We start from the raw sequence: 22213 nt of genomic DNA, 5'->3' as shown, positions 1-22213 counted from the left end.
TGGGGACTGCACAGTAGATGGGATGGTGGTGGTGGCCAAAGCCTTTTCTCTAACCTATCAGAGGAAAAGACTAGCTTGTGCTGCCCACCTGTCACGTTTGATCCAAATGTAAATAGTTTCCAGAATGACGCCTGGTTTTGCTTTGTTTGGGGAAACACACAAGGCACAGATTGGTTTCAGAGTTTAGAAGCTGGTAGGCTGGGGCGCTGGCAATAGAATGTAAAGTCCATTCACCTCCAGACCACTGGCTGAACTCCAGCTTTGGCTTAGGAATTGGATGGCTCAGGGGTGACTGCCTCTACCTCATCAGTTTGAATTCATGCCCAGAGGGTCATGGCTGAATGCTGGAGGCTGTGCACCAACCCACGTGAAGGGAGTTTGATGGATCTTGGCCTAGTTCTGTTGGGGACTAGTGTCCCCACTGCACTACAAACCCCACTGCAATTGGCACAGACTGGTTTCCTGATTGGCAGGCTTGGCTAGGAGAGTGAACTCTCCTCTCATTCTTAGAGGAGCGGGGGGCACGGTGGGAAGGCAGCATGTCAGGGACTCCTGACCTGCTGCTGTCAATCCCGTACCTGTTCCATGGATAGAGGCTTCTGGCTTCTGCCGAGCCAGCTTTCCTGGGCACTAAAAATCCCCATGCCCTGAAAAGGCGTTCAGAGGCTTGTGGCTGAGAATTCGGTTTTGTGCCTTCTGGCCATTGCAGGACCTGCCCTCACAACGGGATCAAACCGGCACCAATGTGAGGACAATGAAGCCCAGTTTGCTCACAGCAGCTTTTGGCAGGTGCTGAGTTCGGCAGAGCTGGTTTACATGCTGGAGTTTTGTAATCCTCCCGTGAAAGGCTGCAGGAAGATTTAAGCCCTGGGCTAGAAAACAAAACGAAATCCTTTTCTCTTGCAAGCTCCTGTCACCAGCTGTGCCTAGAACCCACCGACTTAATGGCACGGAGAATAATAAGGCAGTCAGCATTCGATAGGCGGGAACATGCGGGGGAATCAGAGAGCGAGCAGGGAAGCTGCCTCCTAGCTCGACATATGATACCTATTGAGGCAGGTTTCTCCCTAGGGTAGCAACACTGGCTTCAGAGGAGATTCTCCAGAGATGAGTGTGGTTTGGAAATGGTAATTTATGCATGTTTTTACTCTGGAGGGTAGATCCTTAAACCCAGCTTCCTGGCTGGCATGTGGAGAAGATGGGAGGATGATAATGCAGTAGCCTTTTCCCCTTGGAAACCTAGGGCCTGATTCTCTCCCCCCCCCCCCCATTGCCTTGCATCTTTTGCAGTTATTTATGCTGGTGCAAAGTGGGTGTAGAGAACTACCATTCTGGTATGGCAGCATTTCACACCCACTTGTACTGGTGAACGTGACAGCGCAGGGTACAGGACAATGGAGCATCAACTCCCTGAGCTCCAAATCTTTATCAGGTCACATGTGAGAGGAGTGCCCCAGGGCTCAGTTTAGTCATTCACTAGTGTTGGTTCACATAGCCACCCCCCTCCCTGGCTATGTGAGACTTGGTGCAATTCATCCTCTGCTGAGGCCCAGGCCTGGAATAACGGAGTGATGCGGGTCAGGATGGAGGTGCACCTGCAGGGCAAAGAGGGGACCACAGTACCAAAGGCTCTTCTGGGTCAGGGATAGGACACAATGGCAATGAAGGGTGGGACTGTTCAGCACTGCACTATCAGCGGTTATTCCGGGTCAAGACCTGCAGTCCCACCTTGGGGTGGTTTCCTTATGGCTAGAACAGCATGGAGAGACGGCGGTCAGGATCGAGGTGCATTGGCTCAGCTATGTGTGGGGATTTTCTCTCTTTTCCACATGACCACTAAAATCCAAGAAACCAAAGAAAGCTGTAAATATTTGGTAGTGATTTAAAAGGTGTTTTTTAGGAACAATGGACCCTTGGCCAGTGAATCTAAAACAGGTGATGGCCAAACTCCAGCAGCTGCCACCTGGTGGATCTTGACAGTAGCCAAGTTGGCCTTGACCCCACCTGTGCTTGGCTGGCATATAAAATATGGGGATCTGAACTGTAATGAGAGTATATTTAGCAGCTGTTGAGGGCCAAGCTTCTTTCTTTCTTTCTAGCCTGAACTTTGATCATGGAATGAGAGTGGGGAACAAAATAAACACAAATAAAAATGACCAACATGATGGGAAAAAATGAGATGGACCGATATTTTGGTAGCTCCCAGCTCCACGATGAGAGAGAGGACGGGAAGAACACAAGGCAGGCTTTTCAAAGAGTGCTTTTAGCTACATGGCTTTGAATTTTATGCACCTAGTAAAACGTGGGAAGTCTGTAATTCCCAAAAGCACAGACTACCCCCATCCTCCTCAGGCAACCAGACACAAAAAGCAGCAAGAAGCTGAGCTGGACTGGTCAAAATTTGTCAAACAAAAAATATTTTAGTTGGAAAGTGGCTATTTTTCCTAAAATGGAAATCTTTGCAAAAAAAAAAAAAAAAAAAAAAATTTGTAAAAAAATATTGTGTGGGTTTTTTTTTTTTTTTAATGAAACCTGTAAACTAAACATTTGTGGATTTGGTGTTTTCAGTTTTTGTTATTTTTCCTTTTTCTCCCCTTCCCCTTTTAATGACAAAAGGAGGGAGGGGGCAGGGGCTGGGTTCTAAAACTGAAATGCTGAAAATTTTCTAAACTCAGAATTTTCAAAACTGAACATTTGCAATAAAAACGTTTTGCAAAAGCTTTAGAATAGATGAAAAAAGGTTCCTTTTGAAAACCTGCCGGATGAAAATTATTATGAAATGTTCAACATTTTTTTGTGAAGACTCTTTCAGCATTTTCTGACCAACAAGCCTGACTGTCTCACCTCCAGAGCTGAAGTCATGGGCGTCATTGGCATGAAGCAGTTTGGGGCGGCACAAAGCTGAACTGATAAGCACTGTCAGCTAATGTTCCCTGGAGATTGGTCCCCTTCTACTGGCAGTTCTAAGAACTTGTTTCTTTTTTGCCTGAGGGCACGGGATCAATCCTCATCCTAGTCCCTGTCAGAGACTATGAGGCATCTTCTACTTTCCAGCCCTTCCTCCAACATACCCACCGTCATCCTGCTAGCCAAGGAGAAATGGATGGGGCTTCCTTTGGTCCCTGGTCCTGAACTAGTTGGGGTGGTCATTCTTGAGGTCATGTTAACCTAAGGAGAGAAGAAGCTGATCTGGGATGCTAATCCAAGTCTCTGGCATGGCGAAAATACCACCTTGGCCTGTAGGGACTGGAGTCTGGACGGGTTCCACTGGACTCGAGATGCAGAGGAATAAAAGCCTGCAAATCCTAGACACCAGAATCCCCTGGAGGAAGATAAATAGATTTTTTTGATTGGCTCAGTGTGTTCCTTAGCCCTTGGGCCCAGGCTCAGTGGTTGAAATGAGGCATTATTTCCCGTGGCGCTCAGGAGGAGGAGTGTGTCCCTGGCCGCCGCCTTCCAGGGGCTGGACCAATGTGTTTGTTACACACTGGAGGGGGCTGGTTTCCTTAGTCACTGTGACCCAGTGGCCCCTACTGTACCCCTGGGAGATTTTGGCCAGTGTGTCACTTTATTCCCTGATTGCAGAATCATTTGCTAAACTCCTGTTCCAATCCCCAACCCTCCCCACCCATCCCACCCCACCTCCGTTTCTCAGTCCTACAAGTGGGTGACCAGCATCTTGCTGAGGATGCATCAGACACGAAGGGCGGATGCCGGCACGTCACCATTAGCAGGAGTCGCTTTTTTTCACCTCCACAACATGACAGGCAGCTTGGGGCACCATCACGGTGCCACACCAGGGGCTCTTGAGCTGGCTGGGCAACCAGCTTGGCTAACACATACACGGCTCATCCAAACTGTACATGGGCTGTCTGGCATGAACAGACCCATGGGGCTGTGCCGCTCAGTCCTTGCCTGAAAGAGACACTCCTCCCCACTGCTGTGAGGTGGGGGGGGAGAGAGAGCAGGTCTCGTTAGATCTCTGTGGCTATGATGTCCTCGTAGGGGACATCGGTGCCATGGATATCCAGGTCGATGGGCTCTCTGCCGTCTCCCCCTGCAGCCAGTTGCTGGAGCATCTTCTCCATGTTCTGGTTCCTTTTGTACATGTGCAGGTAGCTCTGCTGCAGCTGCTTCTGGTAGTGGATCACCTTCTCCTTCTCCTCCTTCCAGATCTGTCGCTCATGCTGGAAGCCGGAAGTCATCTGCTCGTTCTTGTCTCTCTCCTCCTTCAGCTCCGCCTTCAGCTTATCCACTTCCCCCTGCAGGGCTTGGACATCCTCCATCATCCCCACAGCCGGGCTGGCGGAGGCCATCCCATCCCTCCCATCGCTCCGCTGCTCCTTGAGGATGGTCAGCTCCGTCCGGAGCTCCATAATCTCCTGCTCCAGCAGGTTCACCTTCTCCCTCAGCAGCTCCGACTCATTTCTCTTGCGCTGGAGCTCGTTCTCGCACACCTCCAGCTCCATGGCCTTGGTGCGAAGGGAGTCTTCCAGGTCCTGGCTTTTCATCTCCAGTCCCTCCATCTTCCCCCTCACGTCCTTCAGCTGGGCTTTCAGGCTGAGGATCTCGCTTGTCTTGGCATTGAGCTCCATCTGGGAGTCCTTCAACTGCTGCTTCAGGAGGGAGATTTCGCCAGACTTCTGACACACCTATGGGGGGGACACCAACCAGCCAGCGTTAGGGCCCCCGCTTAAAAACCACACGCCAAAGCAGTACAAAAACCACCATGTCACTCACCCGTGCTCCATCCAATTCCAGTCCATGGCAGAGGTGGGAATAGAACCTGGAGTCCTGGCTGAGAAACCTTTTCTTAGCACAGTTCTACACTACCTGTTGGACTTTTACACCCAGGCACCATCCCTGAATATTGCAAATAGATCAGTGACGCCCAAAAATAGCTTCACTGAGGTGAAATTCAGTCCCCAGAGTGGGGCTTATGCAGTGCCTAAACTTTGCGCTGGGTCTCTGACAATCCCAGCCTTGATCCTGACATACACTGCAAAGGAGCCTATGAGGGGGCTAGGCACTCAAATACTACTGAAATTCAGTAGGCACTGAGCTCCTATCTCCCTCAGGGCCAGATTTCCAAGGGCTCAGCATCCACCGTTCACACAAAAGCACAGGGCTAATTTGAAAACCTGGCCCTTAACGGTATGTCTACACAAGCTTGTGTCGATGGGACTTGCGCCAGCACCCTCCAAACAGCGATGTGGATGTTGCAACACTGGCAGAGGCTCCGGGGAATGCTCTGAGCTTGGACCCAGAGCCTTGCTCCCAGCTCGGTGTGGGCACCCCCTGACAGTTTCATTTTTGGGGTTTTCAGTTTAGGAGCAAATCAATAGAAATATGAAAACAAATCAGCACATGGGGGCGGGAGGGGGGAAGGGCTAAAATCAATTTTGAATTGCTGCCATCCTCTAATGTACACAATAGTCCATCAATAGCAATGGCTCTGTACATCCATTTGTAATGGACACGTTACCATATTTCATTCATTCTGCAGGGAGGGGAATGCTGCTTGAGTTTTCAGCAGCTTACCTGTTTTTTTTTTTTTTTTTAAACGATATCAAATCAATAAGGAGATTATATAAAACACAGGCATGCAGTGGGAAGGTTTTAATACGCTGATAAATTGACCAAGTCAAGCCCAGGTAGTTACTTAGCATGTAAGTAAAGCAGCTTTATAGTTCCTTGGGGGATGAGGGGGCAACAGGCTATAGCTGGAAGTATTGTGTGATTGGCTGTTTCATTAACTGAGTTATTTTAATAACAGGGTTTTTTAAATGTCGTCGTTGTGTCTTTAAATGATGTGAGATGCCAGGATGTCATGAGGGGCACAGGATCAATCAAAATCAATATGTTACAAAGCCTCCACATGCCCGGCAAGCAAGAAAAACATCTTAAATAGACAGGCTCTGTATTCTGTGCCTACAAATAACGCATCCATGCACACAGCAGATAACTACCTTCACAAATTGCTCCAACACAACAACATTCAGTGCAGTATATGTGAGCACAGAAAAACAGGCTGGCATCCAGAAAGCCCCCTTAATGCAAAGGCAACTGGCATTTATTTCAGTAAGCTCTGGTTTGGGCCTTAGGTGCCTAAATACTAGATTTCTGGATGCTTCATAAATGCGACAGACAGTGTGAATGAGCTCAGCCACAAAGCATTGGTAGACCCCAAAAAGGGTAACTGTGCAATCACCTGTTTGCACAGTTACTGTCTCTGCCTGCCTGCCTGCCTGCCTAGCTGTGAGTGCAATCGCCTTACTTTCATGTGCATACCCATGTTTTTATTTTTGCAGTCACAGCAATTTGGACCCCCCACTTGTGTGGGTTTAGTGTGTTCAAAACAGAGCACTGCCTCACCTCCCACTGAGTTTCTTCCAGCGCTGGGGCAAAGCTGGTCTTCTCTTTCTCATAGGACCGCAGCTTGGTCTGCAGCAGGTCTTGCTCCTTCATGAGCTTCTCCAGCTCCTCACGAAGCTGCTTCTTCTCCTTTTGCAGCTGGAACACTTGGAGGTGCAGCACCTGCTGCGTCCGCTGCATCTTCTGAGAGGTTTGCTTGAGCTGCTTGTTGCACTTCTGCTTCAGCCCCTCCAGCTCTTCCTTGCAGCGCCTCTGCTTTTCTTCATAGGCCTGGCAGGAGGTGGCCTCCTTCTCCTCGAAGCTGCACTGCAGTTCCTGCAGCTCCCCTTCCCTCTCCAGCAGTTTCTGCTCCAGCTCCTGGATGGTGGACTCATCTGTGGAGATGGGAGACCGGATGCAGGAGGCTTTCTCGTGGTGGTGGTGGTGGGCAGCTTTTCCAGGGTTGAGGATCTTGTTGCCGCTGTCAGAGAAGGACAGCGCCTTGAGGCTCATCATGTTGCTGTCTTGTATGATGGTGCACTGGGTGATGTTGTGGGCCGAGCCCCCGAAACGGCTGATGGGCCCCATAGGGGTGACCAGGGGATCCAGCTGGTAGCTGCTGGTGGTGCTGTGGGTGGGGAGGCTGGACATTGAGTTCCTGCCGGAGTCCGACAAACCTCCAGAGCACAACATGGGCTTGAGTTCTTGATCCTTCGCTTTGTCTGGAGGGTGCAGCTGCTGGGAGATGTGGCTGCCATTTTCCGGAGAGGAGTGGAGGATCGCGCCTGAGCGGGGGATCACTGGCTTGAAGGCGGTTGGCCTTATAACGCCCTTCTCTGGGCCCTAGAGAGAAGAGAGATTCTGATCAGTGCGTACCCAAGGCCTCAGATCTTACTCCTTTTTGCTTAATCCCTTGTAGGTTTTCTAATGCCACCCTCAGGAGGGCAGGGTCCTGGCAGCTAAGGCTGCAAGAGGGTCCCAGAGCATAGCTGAACCCTGCTGGCTGACTCACTGCGGGGCTGCCCCACTCGGGAGGAAGGCGGAGGGATTGAGGAGGCGGGCAGGGAGATCCCCGCCTGTTGAATTGTGCTGGCCTGCGTTCCAGTGCGTCCCCAGGAACTGAAATTAGAGGGAGGTGTTCGAAAAGGACTAAATTGGCAACACTGCATGTAACTAGCTGACCACTGGGGGGGCAGATGGGGGAAGTTCGGAGTTCCAGAATCAGCTTAGCCTCTAGCCACTCTCCTCCCTTGGGAGCTACCTTTGCTTCTCCTATCTCTGCCTCTCTCAAGGACGTAACTGCGGTTTGTTCCCAGATGCACTGAAATACCCTGTGTCCGCTGGGTCTAAACGGTGTAGCAGGCATGTTCGCGGTACCTCAGGCTTCTCCTCCCGTTGCTTCCTTGGACGGTGCCCTGTGACAGCCCGGCTCCTGGCAGCTCAGCCAAGGGATAGCGCTCTCTCTCGGCTCACCCCTGGAGCTGCTGCCTACCCCAATGAGGGTTGGAGCTGTGGGATGGGAACATGCAGGGGGCACGCAGCAAACCCAGTCACTGAAAAGGAGAATGTGGCTGGCTGGTTACTAAATAATTGTCATATTTGCAGGGATCTCAAGTACCTTCAAAAAGAGGGAGGGGGTGTTACCCCCATTTTAGACAATATGGGGAACTAAGGTCCAGAGGTTCAGGAACTTACTCAAGACCACGCAGTGACTCAAGGGCAGAGCTGGGAACAGAACCCAGGCTCCTGCTTTCCCCAACAGAGAACACGCCTCTCCCAAAGCAGGGAATGGAGCCCTGGGGCCCAGTTCCCCAGTACCCTGTGCCTGGTGCAGTCATTTGCACCAGGGCAAAGCGGGGCGAGAACTCCTCCCGTCTGATCTCCTGGCATGTTACACTCAGTGGGCACTGGTACAAATGGCAACCCAAGGGGCAGGATTCAGAGCCCAGGAGCCCTGATTCACAAGGCCCTGATCTAATCACTAGATCATGGGTTCACAACTGGGGCGTTGTGACCACTCTCCCTTTCTTTAGGGCTAGGTGGGAGGGGAGTCCCAAAACTATTTGCCTTGTAACATGGGCTCATGGTCCAGAGATTGTTTGGCAATAGTGGACAGGCCATGTTCCTGGGCCAACTACCAGTGGGCAGATAGCCCGTGTCCTGTAGCACCGGGCCAGTCTTTTAATTATTTTGAACATCTGGGGATCACAAGCTCTGATTCCTGAGGCAAATGTGTACTACTTTTTACACAGGGCCTTGCTCCCTTGCTGGCCTGGGGCCCTAGAAGGGATTGTTTGGCTCATTCCTGTCACTGGAAGAGCTCTGCTGTGAGTGCCCTTAAAGCCACACTTGGTCATGGAAACGTTTCAGTGCAGGAGCGGTGCGAAGCTGTTTGTAAACTGCAGCTTCTCCAGCAGCACAGACAGGGACCTGCTATCAATCTAATTCCTGGCTCTGGCCGTCAGAGCTTGACTGGAGCGCTCAGCTCCTTCGTAACCAAGTTCTTGTTTAAAGAGTAGCGGCTGCCTTGTGAAAAGCTTCCTCAAGCCTCCTCTTTATAGACTCTTGTGTTTCTCCTTTGTTGTACATACATATCCCCTGTTACCATAGTATCTGAGCATCTCACAATCTTTTAATGCATTTATCCTCACAATCCACTGTGAGGTAGGACGCTGCTATTATCCGCACTGTACAGATGGGGAACTGAGGCAGAGAGAGACTAAGGGATGTGCCCAGGGCCACACAGGAATTCTGTGGCAGAGCAAGGAACTGAACCCAGATCTCATAAGTGCTAGGCTAGCACCGTGACCTCACAACCATCCTTCCTCTTTTGTGTCTTAGCTCTACGCCGTTTTTATTTCTCTTTTCCCTCCCTTTCATTGTTACCAGGGCTGGCTTGCTATGTCGCAAGCCTCAATCACATGAACACTGAGCAGCCATGGAGCTATTAGGGCTGGGGGAATCTTGGCAGTTTCAGTTCACAGTGGGGTCTGGCAAACCTTTTATTTGGTTTAAGTCCACACAGGTTTCCCTGCCTGCCTCCTGAACTCCAATATGAACTTGAACGAAGCCAGCAACTCAGTGCAAAACTCAGCCCAACCCGCTGAGTGCCACCAGGGTTTCCACCCAAAACCCCGAGGCTGCACAGTGACTATCTGGGAGCTATAAACCAGTCCCAGGCTAACTTGAGCGAAACTTCTCGGGAAACTGGTCTGGGTTTGGAGTTTGGAATGAAATCTCAAACTAAACCATTCCTGGGGCTTGACATTAACAATTCTGCACCTCTCTAGTGGCCTTCAATCAGCTGGTGGAATTGGGAATTTTGTTTCGGCAAAGTGACTCTCCCAAAGTGGCAGAGTTGGAAATAGAACCCAGGAGTCCTGTTAGGGTGACCAGATGTCCCAATTTTATAGGGACAGTCCTGATTTTTGGGTCTTTTTCTTATCTAGGCTCCTATTACCCCCCCCGTCCCGATTTTTCACACTTGCTGTCTGACTCTGTCTGCTCTAACCACTGGATCACACTGACGGTCCTAACCCCTTGTGCTGCCGTAATCAACGTCTCTCCCTTAGTTAATCTGCAACTGGTCATATCCCACCCATCCCTAGGTCTTCTCTGCTGTAGGGATTTGCCCTGATTTCAGCCGTCAGTGTAGCTGCACCTAATGTAGACAAGGCAAATGGTTATATGCTGCTACTGTATTTGCACAGCTGCAGCTCCACTGGCGCAACTAGCAGGACAGTCTGTCTGCCCTAAAGGCTGCATTAACGCCACTAGCTACTCCACTGGCTGAAACTGGGGCAAGCCCCCAGTGCAGACAAGGCCTTAGACACAGTGTGGCTGGTCTCTGTTACTAACCAGTTCCAGCTGATTGGAAAATGGCATCAGTTTCTGGGGAGTGGGTGTGCCAAAGTCCATGCCAGTCGCCCCTGCCTGGTTGCCCAGGTCCCCGCTGGAGAGTGACGTGTAATCTGTCCGGTGGGAGCCGTGGGCTTTCTGGCTGACCTTGATGTAAAAGAAGTCCTCATTCTTGTTGCCTTTGGAGCTGGACTTGTTGTGGCTGGAGTCCTGGGAGAAGCCAAACCTCAGCAGCCCATCTGAATACCTGTTCAGCTTCTTCAGGTGGGACGACTTGCGGAGCTTGTACTGGGAGGCCCGGCAGTGCTTGCTGTGGAAGCTGTGGCCGGAGATGAGGCTACTGACACTCCCCATGATGCTCCGGGGCTGATGGCATGTAGAGGAGAGAGGAGACCCCAGGAGTGTCTTCTACAGTGGCGTCCTGGCTAAGGGTGGAGACAGGTTGTGCTGCAGTCATAGCAAAGATCTCGCTGTACCCAGGAGTTGCAAACCTGCGGGAGACAAGAAGTGAATGGAAGAGGATAGAACAGGGAATTCAAGTGCACGGATCCATTTCAGATCTCTCTGCTGGGGGCTGCAGGGATCACGGGGGGTGGGGGTGGGGGGGAAGGCCAGAGGGGGAGTTCTCTGGACTGCTGTGCAGGAGGTCAGGCTAGATGATCATAATGGTTCCTTCTGGCCTTAAAGTCTCTGAATTTAAGCGGCTGGGTCCAATTCCAGTTCCTGCTGGACAAGTGTCCACACCACAAAAACTGCCCCCTCCCCTTGTTGCCAGGTTCGGCAGAGGGACCTAGCATTGTTTGGGTCAGAGACTGCAGGTCCCTCTCGCCACTTCCCCAGGTCCAGGCTCTGAAGCACAGAGGGGGCGTGCTCCCAGTGTCCCACGGAGCGAACAGACAGCACGGCAGGCACCCAACATGGTGAACAGGGAGGGGCTGTGGGTGCGCGTGTACACACACACACACACAAGCCAGGCTCCCTTCTGAGTGTTCAGAATGCTGTCTAAGGCCTTGTCTACACTCAGGAACTGTCCTGATTCAGCAGCTGGTGCAGCTGCACCAGTGCTGACCACGAGGGCCAACCCAATTAACTTAGCCGGGAAAACCCTTGGCTTGCTCCCGGGGTCGGCAGTGGCAAGCACTTCTGCAGCTGCATTGACTGCCCACCACCGGTGGCTGATTCGGGGCTATTCCCACATGTGGACAAGGTCTTTCCTTAATGACTTGCAGCCTCTGTTTGCCAGAATGGACAAGGGAGGGAGTCTAACCCAGGACTGGGGCATTCTGAAAACAAGGTGTGTCACCTTCAACAGGTGCTAGCCAGCTCTGTGGCTCTTAGCTCCTGACTCTCATTGTTATTGTATTGCGGTACACTAAGAGCCCCAGTCACGGACCAAGACCCTGTTGTGCCAGGTGCTGTACATAGTCAAAATCACGTTCCTAAAGCCCGGCCCTCTGCAAAAACAAACTGCTTTAATGCAGCAAACACATCCATGGTATATTGGAGGTAACAGAAAGCAGTATGTGATTTCCTGTGGTGGGGCATTGGGCAGCTTTCTGTTAGTCATCCTGACAACCTCCTGGCGCGTTCATTGGTCCGTGCTGGAGGGCTGTTATTACCAGCTTCCAAGCAGACTGCTGGGGCTTTGTCTCGAAGTATGGTAGGACATAAATGAAATGGTTCGTTCGGCTGCACCTGGGGCTCCCGCGCATCTGTTTGGAGACCAGTATGAGTGAGCAGAGCTGAGCAAAATGTTTGACCCAAACGTTTTGTGTGTGACAAACACAGTTTTGAGTCCACTCAAACCATTTTGTAAATTCACATCCAATTTGCCAAATTGTTTTGGTCAAGTTAAAAAAAAACCTAAACAAAATAATTCAGGGAGAGGCTAAAGGTTCTGTTCTGACATTGTTTCAAATGAAAATGTTTTTGTTTAGCCAAACTTGTTTTAAATTTTGAGCTTTATAAAGGTTTTATTATTGTTGGTTTTAAAAAATAAAATGTAAAGAAATGTTGAAACAACATCTTTAGTTTGCCCTGGGACCATTTCAAAACAAAACAAAACAAAACAACTACTTCAGCATTGCCAGCAAACTGAACAATCAGATTTTTGCACAGCTGTGCATGTGAGCCCCAGTGGAGCTACGCCCTCTGCCGGGTGCGTGACGCCGGGTAACTGGCCGAGGGGATGCTGCAACAAGAATCAGTTTAAATTAAAATACAGGCTGCTGGCTCAATGTGGGTTTTCTTCTCTTGGAACCAGCAACCAACAACCTTCCAATCATCAGATTCTTGTCTGATTCAAGGAAGTTCCCTTCCTGTAGTTAGCACCGCATCTGCTTCTGCCCCTTAAATATTCATTATGCCATTGCATACACTCATCCCCTGCCTCAAAAGGGTTAGTGAAAATAACACTCTGCACTCATCTAACATCTTTTAGTCAAGGCTCTCAAATTGCTGTACACACCCACACACACACACCCACACACACACACACACCCCCCACCTACCTACCTCTGTGGAGGATCTCAAACACTGTATTGATGAGAACAAATAGGACACTTCCAGAGTCGTCAGAATCACCCACTGTTCTGCAGCCAGAGTCCTGCTGGGCCACTCTATTAACTTTACAGCCCAGCAGGCCTGCCCTTTCATCTTGTTCACTTGAGGGCACTTAATGCAGCCAGACTGAAGTCATGCTGCCTTATAGTCCTTTGCCGGTTTTCCATTATGGTCTGAGATAATGTGAGTGTGGGCGTCTGTGTATGCACATTCATCCGTGTGAAAGGATGTATGTGCATGAGTGTGTAACTGTGTGTGAGAATGCATGGGGTGTGTGGGCATGACCACGAGTGTGCACGTGAGAATGCACGGGGGAGACTGAGAGCAAAGGTGTGTGTCAATGCCTGCTTGTGCAGGAAAGCAAGTTTATATAAGTGTGCAGGGTGAAGAAGCCACCTAGTAGCCAGGGCATTGTTAGCTTGTAGCCTACTGGCATTCCCTCCATCCCTGTCACAAAGAACAGGCTGTGACTGAAAGGACAGTAGCTGAGGAAGAGACGTACAGGGTATGTGCACACCGCAATAAAACACCCACAGCTGACCCCGTCAGCTGGCTTGGGCTTGGGCCGTGGGGCAATACAATTGCAGTGTAGGTGTTCGGGCTCTGGTGAGGGTTGAGAGCCCGGGCTCCATCCCGAGCCTGAACATCTAGACTGCAATTTGATAGCCCTGCAGCCTGAGTCCTGCGAGCCTGCGTCAGCTGCCAGAGGCCAGCCGTGGCTGTTTTATTGCAGTGTAGACATACCATAGAAGGGCTTCTCCCTGGTGGTGAGGAAGGCTCTGCTAACCTCCCACAAGCTGTCTGAATTCCCCGGAGCCGGAATCCCAAGCTCCCTCGCTTTGTGGCATGGTTCCCAGAGAGCTGGATGCTAGAAGCCTGAGGCTGGAATATCTCCAAAAAAGGTATATTCCACCCACTCCTTGAGCAGCCTTTTCCCTTGCCAAACTGTGCTCACAGCTTGCATGCTCACCTGACCGTTTAACCTTCGCTTCCCCTGCTGCAGCTTAAGCTCACTGACTTCTCCTGAGGGCTTGGTTGCACTGCAAAGTTAAGTCGAGTTATAACATGCATAGCCCCGAACGCGAGTCCCGTCCATATCTAAAGAGCCTTCATTCAAATCTGGCGTTAAGAAGAGGTCAGGGCTATAGGCCCAGCAAATCAGCTCTTAACACAACCACTCTGTCGCGTGGATGCAGGCTGGTGCCAGGAGTCCTCCAGTGCGGCCCCACAATTCCACCCATGTGCCCAGAGAGGACAGAAAGATTCTCCCACAATTCCCGGGGAAAGCATTCCCAAAGCAGCTCAGCACTAAGAACGGTGGGCTGCGTCCCCAGAAGTCTTAGCAGCACCACACAGAAGCGAGTGCAGCGCCAGTGCGGACACAGCAGCTCGGTGTTCTGTGGCAGTCTGGTCGCGCTCGCTCGAGTTAGCCTAGCTCCAGAGGAACGGCGCGAGTGTAGAGAACATGAGTTCACTCTGCGGGGAAGACAGACCCTATGGAGACCAACTGGCCCCTGGCCCCTTTGGGTATTTGCAGATAGTTCTCAGCTCTCCCCTTAGATGCCCAAATCAAACTGTTTTCAAGTAAGGCTGATTCCCCTACAACAACTTCTTGAATGCAATGCACTATGGGATACCCCTCTGCAGTGACAAGGCCAGTGAAATGCCATTTCTCATAGACTTTAAGGTCAGAAGGGACCATTGTGATTATCTAGTCTGACCTCCTGCACATTGCAGGCCACAGAACCTCGCCCACCCACTCCTGTAATAGACCCCTGGCCGAGTTACTGATGTCCTCAACTCATGATTTAAAGATGTCAAGTTACAGAGAATCCACCATTTACACTCGTTTAAACCTGCAAGTGACCCATGCTCAATTCTGCAGAGGAAGGCAACCCCCTCCCCCCGGGTCTCTGCCAATCCAACCCGGGGGGGGGGGGGAAATTCCTTCCCAACCCCAAATCTGGCCATCAGTTAGACCCTGTGCATGTGGGCAAAACCCACCAGCCAGACACCTGGGAAATAATTCTCTGTAGTAATTCAGAGCCCTCCCCATGTAGTGTCCCCTCACCAGCCACTGGAGATTTTTGCTGCTAGCCATCGCACCTCAGCTACATGCCATTGTAGGCAGTCTCCTCATACCATTCCCTCCAGAAACTTATCAAGCTCACATCTTCAACCCCCACTGTAATAAATGCATTTAAAAACAAAAGCTGCTCCCCCAGCCCTCAATCTCTGCCCCATAGCCACTGCCTACAAGGCAAGCTCCTCATCGGAGCCCCCTGCACTTAACCCTCCCTGCCCCTATGTAGGAGAGAAGGGGAAGGATGTGGTGGGAACTCAGCATGTTTCCAACTCTTTATGAAAAGAAAGGGCCTGGAGCAAAAATAGCCCAGCAATAACCCTGTGATCGATACCCTGAAGCCAGCAGCTCAGCAGAAGCTTGTCTTCTCAAGAGCCAGCTGAGCTGTAGTGGAATTAAGAACCATTGAATCCCTATGGTGATTTCCTCCCCCAGAGTAAATGGCTTCCCCACCACGGTCCAGGCAGGAACAAGCTCCTACAGGAGGGGCAGATTAAGGCAGAATTCTAGGAGGGATCTGTGCTTGATTGAGTAAGGAGCCAGAGGCATTCTGCATGTGCCCAGCATCTCTATATCTACTGGGGCCCAGAGAAAGGACACAGGAGGGGGCAGATCACAGGACACCTGGCGGCAGGGAACTGGGCGGCAAGGACTGTTTACAGGAGGTTGGGATGTGAAGATAAGTAATCAAGAGAGGGGATTGGGAGGAAGATTGTTTGCAGGAGTCCCTTCATGCACCTAAATAATTATTCTGCCCTCCTGGGTCCTTTGAATACTTGTGGCTGCTTAGAGTTGGAAGAAGCTGCAAATCAATCACTATACACATTTGTCCCTTTCTTCTGTTCATGGAAAGGTCCTGAGAGGTTGTTTCCCAGGGAATTCAGGTGAACAATTTTCAACTCATTACCTTCTCATGTTATTACCCAGCACACAGTACAGGACGCTCATGAATTGTTCCTTTCTCCCATCCTTTGGGCTTTTTCACAAACAGCAACTAAGCCCTTCTCTAAGCAGGAAAAAATTGTATAACCTATGGTGTGAATTTGAGCCCATCTAATTAAGCCAGGATAGTCTCCTGTGTGGACACGTTTTCCAGACAAGGGTGGCTTTTAATGGTTTATGGCCAGGTCTACACTTAAAAGTTTTGCTTGCATAGTTATGATGGTTAGGGGTATGATTTTATTATGACACAGCTGTGCAAGTCAAGCCCTAATATAGATGCAGGGGCAGGGACTGTCTGTTTGCGCTGGGTTTGTACAGTGCCTAGCACAATGAGCTGTGGGTCCATGACTGGGACTCTTAGGAACCACGGTAATACAAACAACAGTAAGAGCTCTTTTGCCATTCATTTATTTTGTTCACTGAACTGAAATAAGCACTGCTGCCAATGGCATAGCTGCACCTACACTAGGAGGGTTGTGCCGGCAGCTCTACTAGCCTAGCTTTTAAAGGTAGACAAAGCTCTGCCCTTGGGGAGGGGATTTAAGCTGAACCAAAAAACCCCCAGCCACCCGTCTTGGAATAAGAGTGTTCATTGGGGACTGTGACAGGGTCCTGAGAACCAGCAGCTGAACCAGCACTCTGGTTACTGATAGAGGAAAGGGGAGCTAATGACCAGCTCAGCCCAGGCTGAGGAGAGCTAATGAGCTAATTAAGCCATTAACTGGGAGAGTAGGAAAAAAACACAGGAAGGAAGTGCTAGGGGAAAAGGGAGGACGTGGGAGTGAGCAGACAGGGTGGACCAGAGTAAGGGAGATCTGCAGGTGGAGAGATCCCTTCCCTCCTTTGGATGAAGGGGTTGTGAAGCTGCATAATGCTATTGATGGACTAGGACTGTAGAGGGGGTGGAGTGGAGCAGGGCACTGTAAATAAACTTCAGGCAGATGATACCTCCCTTTTGTAGGTATCAGTAATTAGTGAGAGAAAACAGGAGTGGGGGGGCATGCCCCGTTACAGGGATCAGAGCAATATAAATTGTAAAGCTCTCCCATGATGACAAAGCTTAAGAAGAGGGAAGAACATGGTCAAACTGAGCTGCCTTTGGAACTGGCATATCCATAAACCCTGAAAGTACAGTATCTGATCAGCCCTAATGGTTATTGTGCCTTCTTTACAGTCATGCTTAGCCAAGCCAGACACATTCAGCTCTTTATATCTCTCCTCCTAAGTCAGCCCCTTGCTCCCTGAGCTCTCTCCAGTTTTCAATGATTCTTTTAACCTACCTAAAGGGCTGTTGTGAGGCTTAATTACATTTAATGTCTGTGCAGCACTTAGGAAGATGAGAGGAATTATATATGTGCTAAGTATTATTATTATGGTTTGGAGGTATGCAGAGCTGTATACTAATTCCCTTTGCTAGAAAAACAGCTCTTCAAAGCCACTGTGGCACTTGGTTGCCCACAGCAGGGGTATAATGAAGATGTACCCTCTAGATAATTCAAGGGTTGGGTGGAGGGAAAGGGGGCGGGGTACAGGTTGCTGGTGGGCAGAAATGAGTCCATAATCAAAATGAACTAAATTCAGATTCCATGGGAAGAAACGACTGAAAGGGAAATTGTTTGGTGGCTGAGTCATTCTAGCAGGGCGAACAATCGGGAGCCATTCTGCTTCCCACTGCTTGCTAAAAGCTTTTCTGCTCCATGCCCTGGTGTTAAGGTCACCTGTCTTTACCCCTCTGGCTGTGCATAAGGGCCAGAGTCCCATCACTGAACGGCTTCCAGGGCGTTGCAGGATGGACTCGTCTTTACACAGGAATGAAAGTATATGCCGCTCCCCACAAAGAAAAAAAAAAGACAGGTTGTGTGCAAAGCAGATGCACGCACATCCCAGATGGGAATGTGAGGATAGTGCGGAGGATTGCATGGCATTGCTACACAGGCAAGTGTGACAACACAGTGAGGGATTGCCTGGGACATCCCTGTCCTGAAGAGGATGAAAGACACCATGGCCTCTCTGCCTGGGATAACATAGAGCACATGGCTTTACTGACACACAGTGAGGAGAGCAATGAAGAGCACTGTGGTACCTAGGGTCCATTTCATAAGTGCAGCTCTAGCAGAGGCAACCTCAGCACAGTCCTTACCCACCGAGCTGGGGAAGGTGCTCTTCTGGATCATCCAGCAGGCTGCTGTGTATGGAGCACAATAGCCCTGGTTAGATTCTTTGACATAGGAAGGGGGCTCCCTTTTTAGATCGCCACATAGGGCTGTTAACCATAGGCTGCTGAGAGTCTTGGCTGTTCACCTAATCTGTCAGCCTCTTCTCAAGGGCTTTGTCCAGTCTGCTTTTAAATGTTCTAAGCCAAGGTCCATCACAGCCTTGGGGAGATTGTTCCACAACCTGATACAGTTTGTTTCTCCTAAATTTTCCTGTACTCAGTTGCATCCTTTCACTCCTAGGTAGACCTCCATGCACCGCCCTAGATAACTCCTCTCCAGCCTAGATGTTCACTGCAGGCCCTTTTCATGCCCCTGTGTACCCAAGCTAGACATATAGCTCTTTTAATCTTTCCTTGTCTGTCATTTCCCCCAAGTCCTTAATCACTGCTATTGTTCTTCTCTGAGCAATTTCCAGACTGTCTAACACATCTCAAGTGCTGAGAATTAGACACTGTGTTCCAGGTATAGTTAACTTGTACCAGAGCTATGGAGAGGGATTATTATATAAAGGTTGAGAAAAATCCAATTAACTATTAAATATCACACACACACACACACACACGGATTGTCATGAGCCAGGAGAAGTGGATTCTACATCCAGCCCTGGGTTTTTCTAAGTTTCAAACTCCAGTTTCAAACTCTTGGTCCTTATAAACTCAAGAGAGGAAGAAAACCCCCAAGAACTCAGAATATCCACTCAAATGCCTATATCTATTTGGGGACATTAACGGAAATAAGTAAGAGCCAAGGCCTAAACACTGGAGTTTTTTTCTCCTGGCTGTGATACATCAAGGCAATCAATTTTGGACCCATTCAGAGTTTACTGATTAAGAGAGGTAATATGTGTGGAGGAGGAGTATTTGCCACAGGGCACAGGAGAATTGGTGCAGAAATTCAGTGTGTGTGTGTGTGTGTGTGTGTGTGTGTGTGTGTGTGCGTGCACACATCTGGCACTATGCTTGTGTGTGTACATGGCAGGTAGCAATCATAGAGTGAAAACCTCCCAACACAGCTAGCACCTTGGCAGGGCAAGACATCAGGCAACACAAGCGAAGGAATGAGGAAAAGCAGCCATCATACTTACAGACATAGCCTGAGATTTTTCAAAGGTGCCTAACAGATTTTGATGCCTTAAACTTAATGGGAACTTAGTGTCCAAATCTCCTAGGAACCTTATAGATTCTAGGACTGGAAGGGACCTCGAGAGGTCATCGAGTCCAGTCCCCTGCCCTCATGGCAGGACCAAATACTCTCTAGACCATTCCTGATAGACATTTATCTAACCTACTCTTAAATATCTCCTGAGATGGAGATAACCTATCCAACCCATGGAGCACAGGCTCTGAAAAAGTGAAAGCTTTGGCTGAAACACACACACCCCTCTAAAAGGACTGGCTACTCGCTAAAATTTCTGTGGTACCCTGGAGCCAAGTTTTTCAATGTGCTTTATGCATATCAGTAAAAGAAGCCTCGCCACATTCCTATTTTACAGATAGGCAGACTGAGGCAGATGTTTAGGCCAACATTTTCCAAAAAATGGCCTCTGATTTTGAATGCCCAGTTGGAAGTGCCATGGGCCTGATTTTTAAACCCCCTGCAGTGCCAGGTGAGCTGTGGCCACTTGAAAAACAGACCCCAAGACCTTTCAAGCAGGGAATCTGTAAATGGAAACACCCACAATACGAGGCCACTTTTGCCTTAGGGGGCTTGTGCCAAGCGACAGAAGTCAGAGTCAGAGCTAAGAAAAGAACCAGCGGGTCCCGATTCCAGGGCTGTGCATTTAAGCTGCGGAACACCTTTCCTTGCTCAATTTCTGGTGCATCTCTGGGAGATGGTAAGGAGCGTGTGGGAGCTGCTGGGACTTTCCGATAGCTCGGCAAGAAGCATTTAAATAATTCTCATCCCTCCTACGCACCTTTGAAACTTTTTTTTTTTCCTTTTCATTTAAAAACTAACATTTGAAATATACGGAGGAGTATGCATTCCTTGTGCTTCATTAACATACAATGAAGGGCCTGCAAACTGACAGGCTGAGGAGAATTCAGAGCAGGAAAAGAAAGCCAGTCTCCTAAACTAATTCTATTGTGGCTAGGGCTTGGAAAAAGAGAGAGTGAGTGAGTGTGTGTGTTTGAAAGAGATGCTGAAAGTGTGGTATCTGTATGTGTGCTGGCAGTTGTGTGTGTGTGTGTGTGTGCATGAGTGTGTATATGTCTGGGTGTGAGTGTGTGATGATGAATCTGTGTCTCTATACATGTGTGTGTGATGGAAACCATGTGCGTATATGCGGTGAGTGTTTTTGAGAGTGTGTGGCACTGTCAGTGTGAGTTTCCGGTGTGTCTTGGTGTGTGTTCTGTGAGGGTGAGCGATGAGTCTGTGATGCTGAGAATGTGGTGTGTGTTGTTTAGAAAGTGTAGTGTGGAAGGGGGGATGTCTCTGTCAATGTAAGCATGTCCGCGTGCTGCCTGGGTGTCTATTGTGTTCTCGCTGTCAGCCACAGGGAATAAAAGGTGTGGAAGGGAGGATGTCTCTAACTGTCAATGTGAGCATGTCCGTGTGCTGCCTGGGTGTCGATTCATAGATTCATACATTCATAGATTCTAGGACTGGAAGGGACCTCGAGAGGTCATCGAGTCCAGTCCCCTGCCCGCATGGCAGGACCAAATACTGTCTAGACCATCCCTGATAGACATTTATCTAACTTACTCTTAAATATCTCCAGAGATGGAGATTCCACAACCTCCCTAGGCAATTTATTCCAGTGTTTAACCACCCTGACAGTTAGGAACTTTTTCGTAATGTCCAACCTAGAGCTCCCTTGCTGCAGTTTAAGCCCATTGCTTCTTGTTCTATCCTCAGAGGCTAAGGTGAACAAGTTGTCTCCCTCCTCCTTGTGACACCCTTTTAGATACCTGTGTCTTTGTGTGTGTTCTCTATTAGCAGGTGAGGAGAAGTGTGTGATATGAGTGCATGGTGTGTCATTGGGCATATGTTTTTCTTTTTGATTGTGTGTGTGTGTGTGTGTGTGTGTGTGTTTGTGTGTTGGTTCTAGGCAAGAGTGAGGGGTGTGTGTGTGTGTGTCTGCAGCAGTTTCTGATGAGTGTATGGCATCTGTGTGTGTGTGTTCGTGTCAGTGTGTGGTGTCCATGCATGTGTGATGTATCTGCTCATATCTGTCTGTCAAGAGCCAAGGAGACATGGGAAGGGCAGAGAGGCCAGGATGGGAGCCATCATCACAGCCCCACCATTGTGTTAAACTCCCCTTGCGTCATTAACTTTTATGAGTGCTGCAGATTTCAATCATCTCTGTTCCAAGCCCCTGGCCTCGCCTGATTCAAGGGGTTAAACACCATGACATTAAAATGCAATTCACCCTGTCACTTGCCAATTGACAGGGACAAAAGAAAAGAAAAGACGTGAGCCTTCCCCCCGGCCCTGCCACCTCCTGGTAAATTAGCCCCACAGCTCCTGCTTGCTCTTTTGTATCTGCTGGTTGGGTTGTGAGTGCCCTGTGGGGAGGGGGTAAGTACACAGCACACGGGCCCAGTGTTGGTCAGACTTCATTACCGATGCATTACATGTCAGAGCAGCTCTGGGGACAGAATGCAGGGACCCATCAGGAGAGCCAGAGCATTGTGATGCAAATAGGGGCCGGGCTGGCACAGTGTGCAGGGGGGTAAGGGGGGGCCTATGACGACAGGGCTGGGCTGAACAAAGAAATTATATCTTTGCCGTAGGGTATGGAGATCGGGGGTGGGGGCAGATTCTGCGCTGGCGTAACTGGGGTGCAACCCCACTGACTTCATTAGAGACAGCTCTGCTTACACCAGGGATGCATCTGGCCCCAGGGCTTTGTGTGCACGTGTGCCTGAACAGCAGGGTGAGCTGGTGATTCAATGGCAGAGCTTAGAGGCAGGTCGCTCTGGTTGTGTCTGGCTAGATGACCCTTCACGGGATTTCAAGGGCCTGTTTAACTAAATCAATTGAGGCAGAATGATAATGGGCCATATGTGGGGGTTTGTTATAAGGTTCCTGACATGCTCCCTGCTCATGTTCCTGTGTTACTGGACTGTAACCCTAACCCTAAAGAGAGATGTGCTATTATTAATCTATGAAGGTAGCATGTACTATTATTAATGTATGAAGGTAGCATGTATAGAAGGTAGCATGTGCTATTATAAATCTATGAAGGTAGCATGTA

The 22213-nt window shown here is 49.7% G+C and overlaps 1 protein-coding gene across 1 annotated transcript; it reads right to left on the bottom strand.

Moving 5' to 3' along the window:
• Positions 1-3974: 3974 nt before the first annotated feature.
• On the bottom strand, positions 3975-10566 carry LZTS1 (leucine zipper tumor suppressor 1). Its single transcript, XM_024217711.1, has 3 exons — positions 10213-10566; positions 6376-7197; positions 3975-4652 (listed from the first exon to the last, which is right to left on the bottom strand). The coding sequence occupies exons 1-3, from the start codon at positions 10564-10566 to the stop codon at positions 3975-3977; spliced, it is 1854 nt and encodes a 617-aa protein (XP_024073479.1).
• Positions 10567-22213: the final 11647 nt, after the last annotated feature.

Source organism: Terrapene carolina, unplaced genomic scaffold, assembly GCF_002925995.2.
Source record: "Terrapene carolina triunguis isolate 2854851 unplaced genomic scaffold, T_m_triunguis-2.0 Scaffold53, whole genome shotgun sequence".
Classification (NCBI taxonomy): Eukaryota; Metazoa; Chordata; order Testudines; family Emydidae; genus Terrapene; species Terrapene triunguis.
This window is presented reverse-complemented; position numbering and strand designations above follow the sequence as displayed.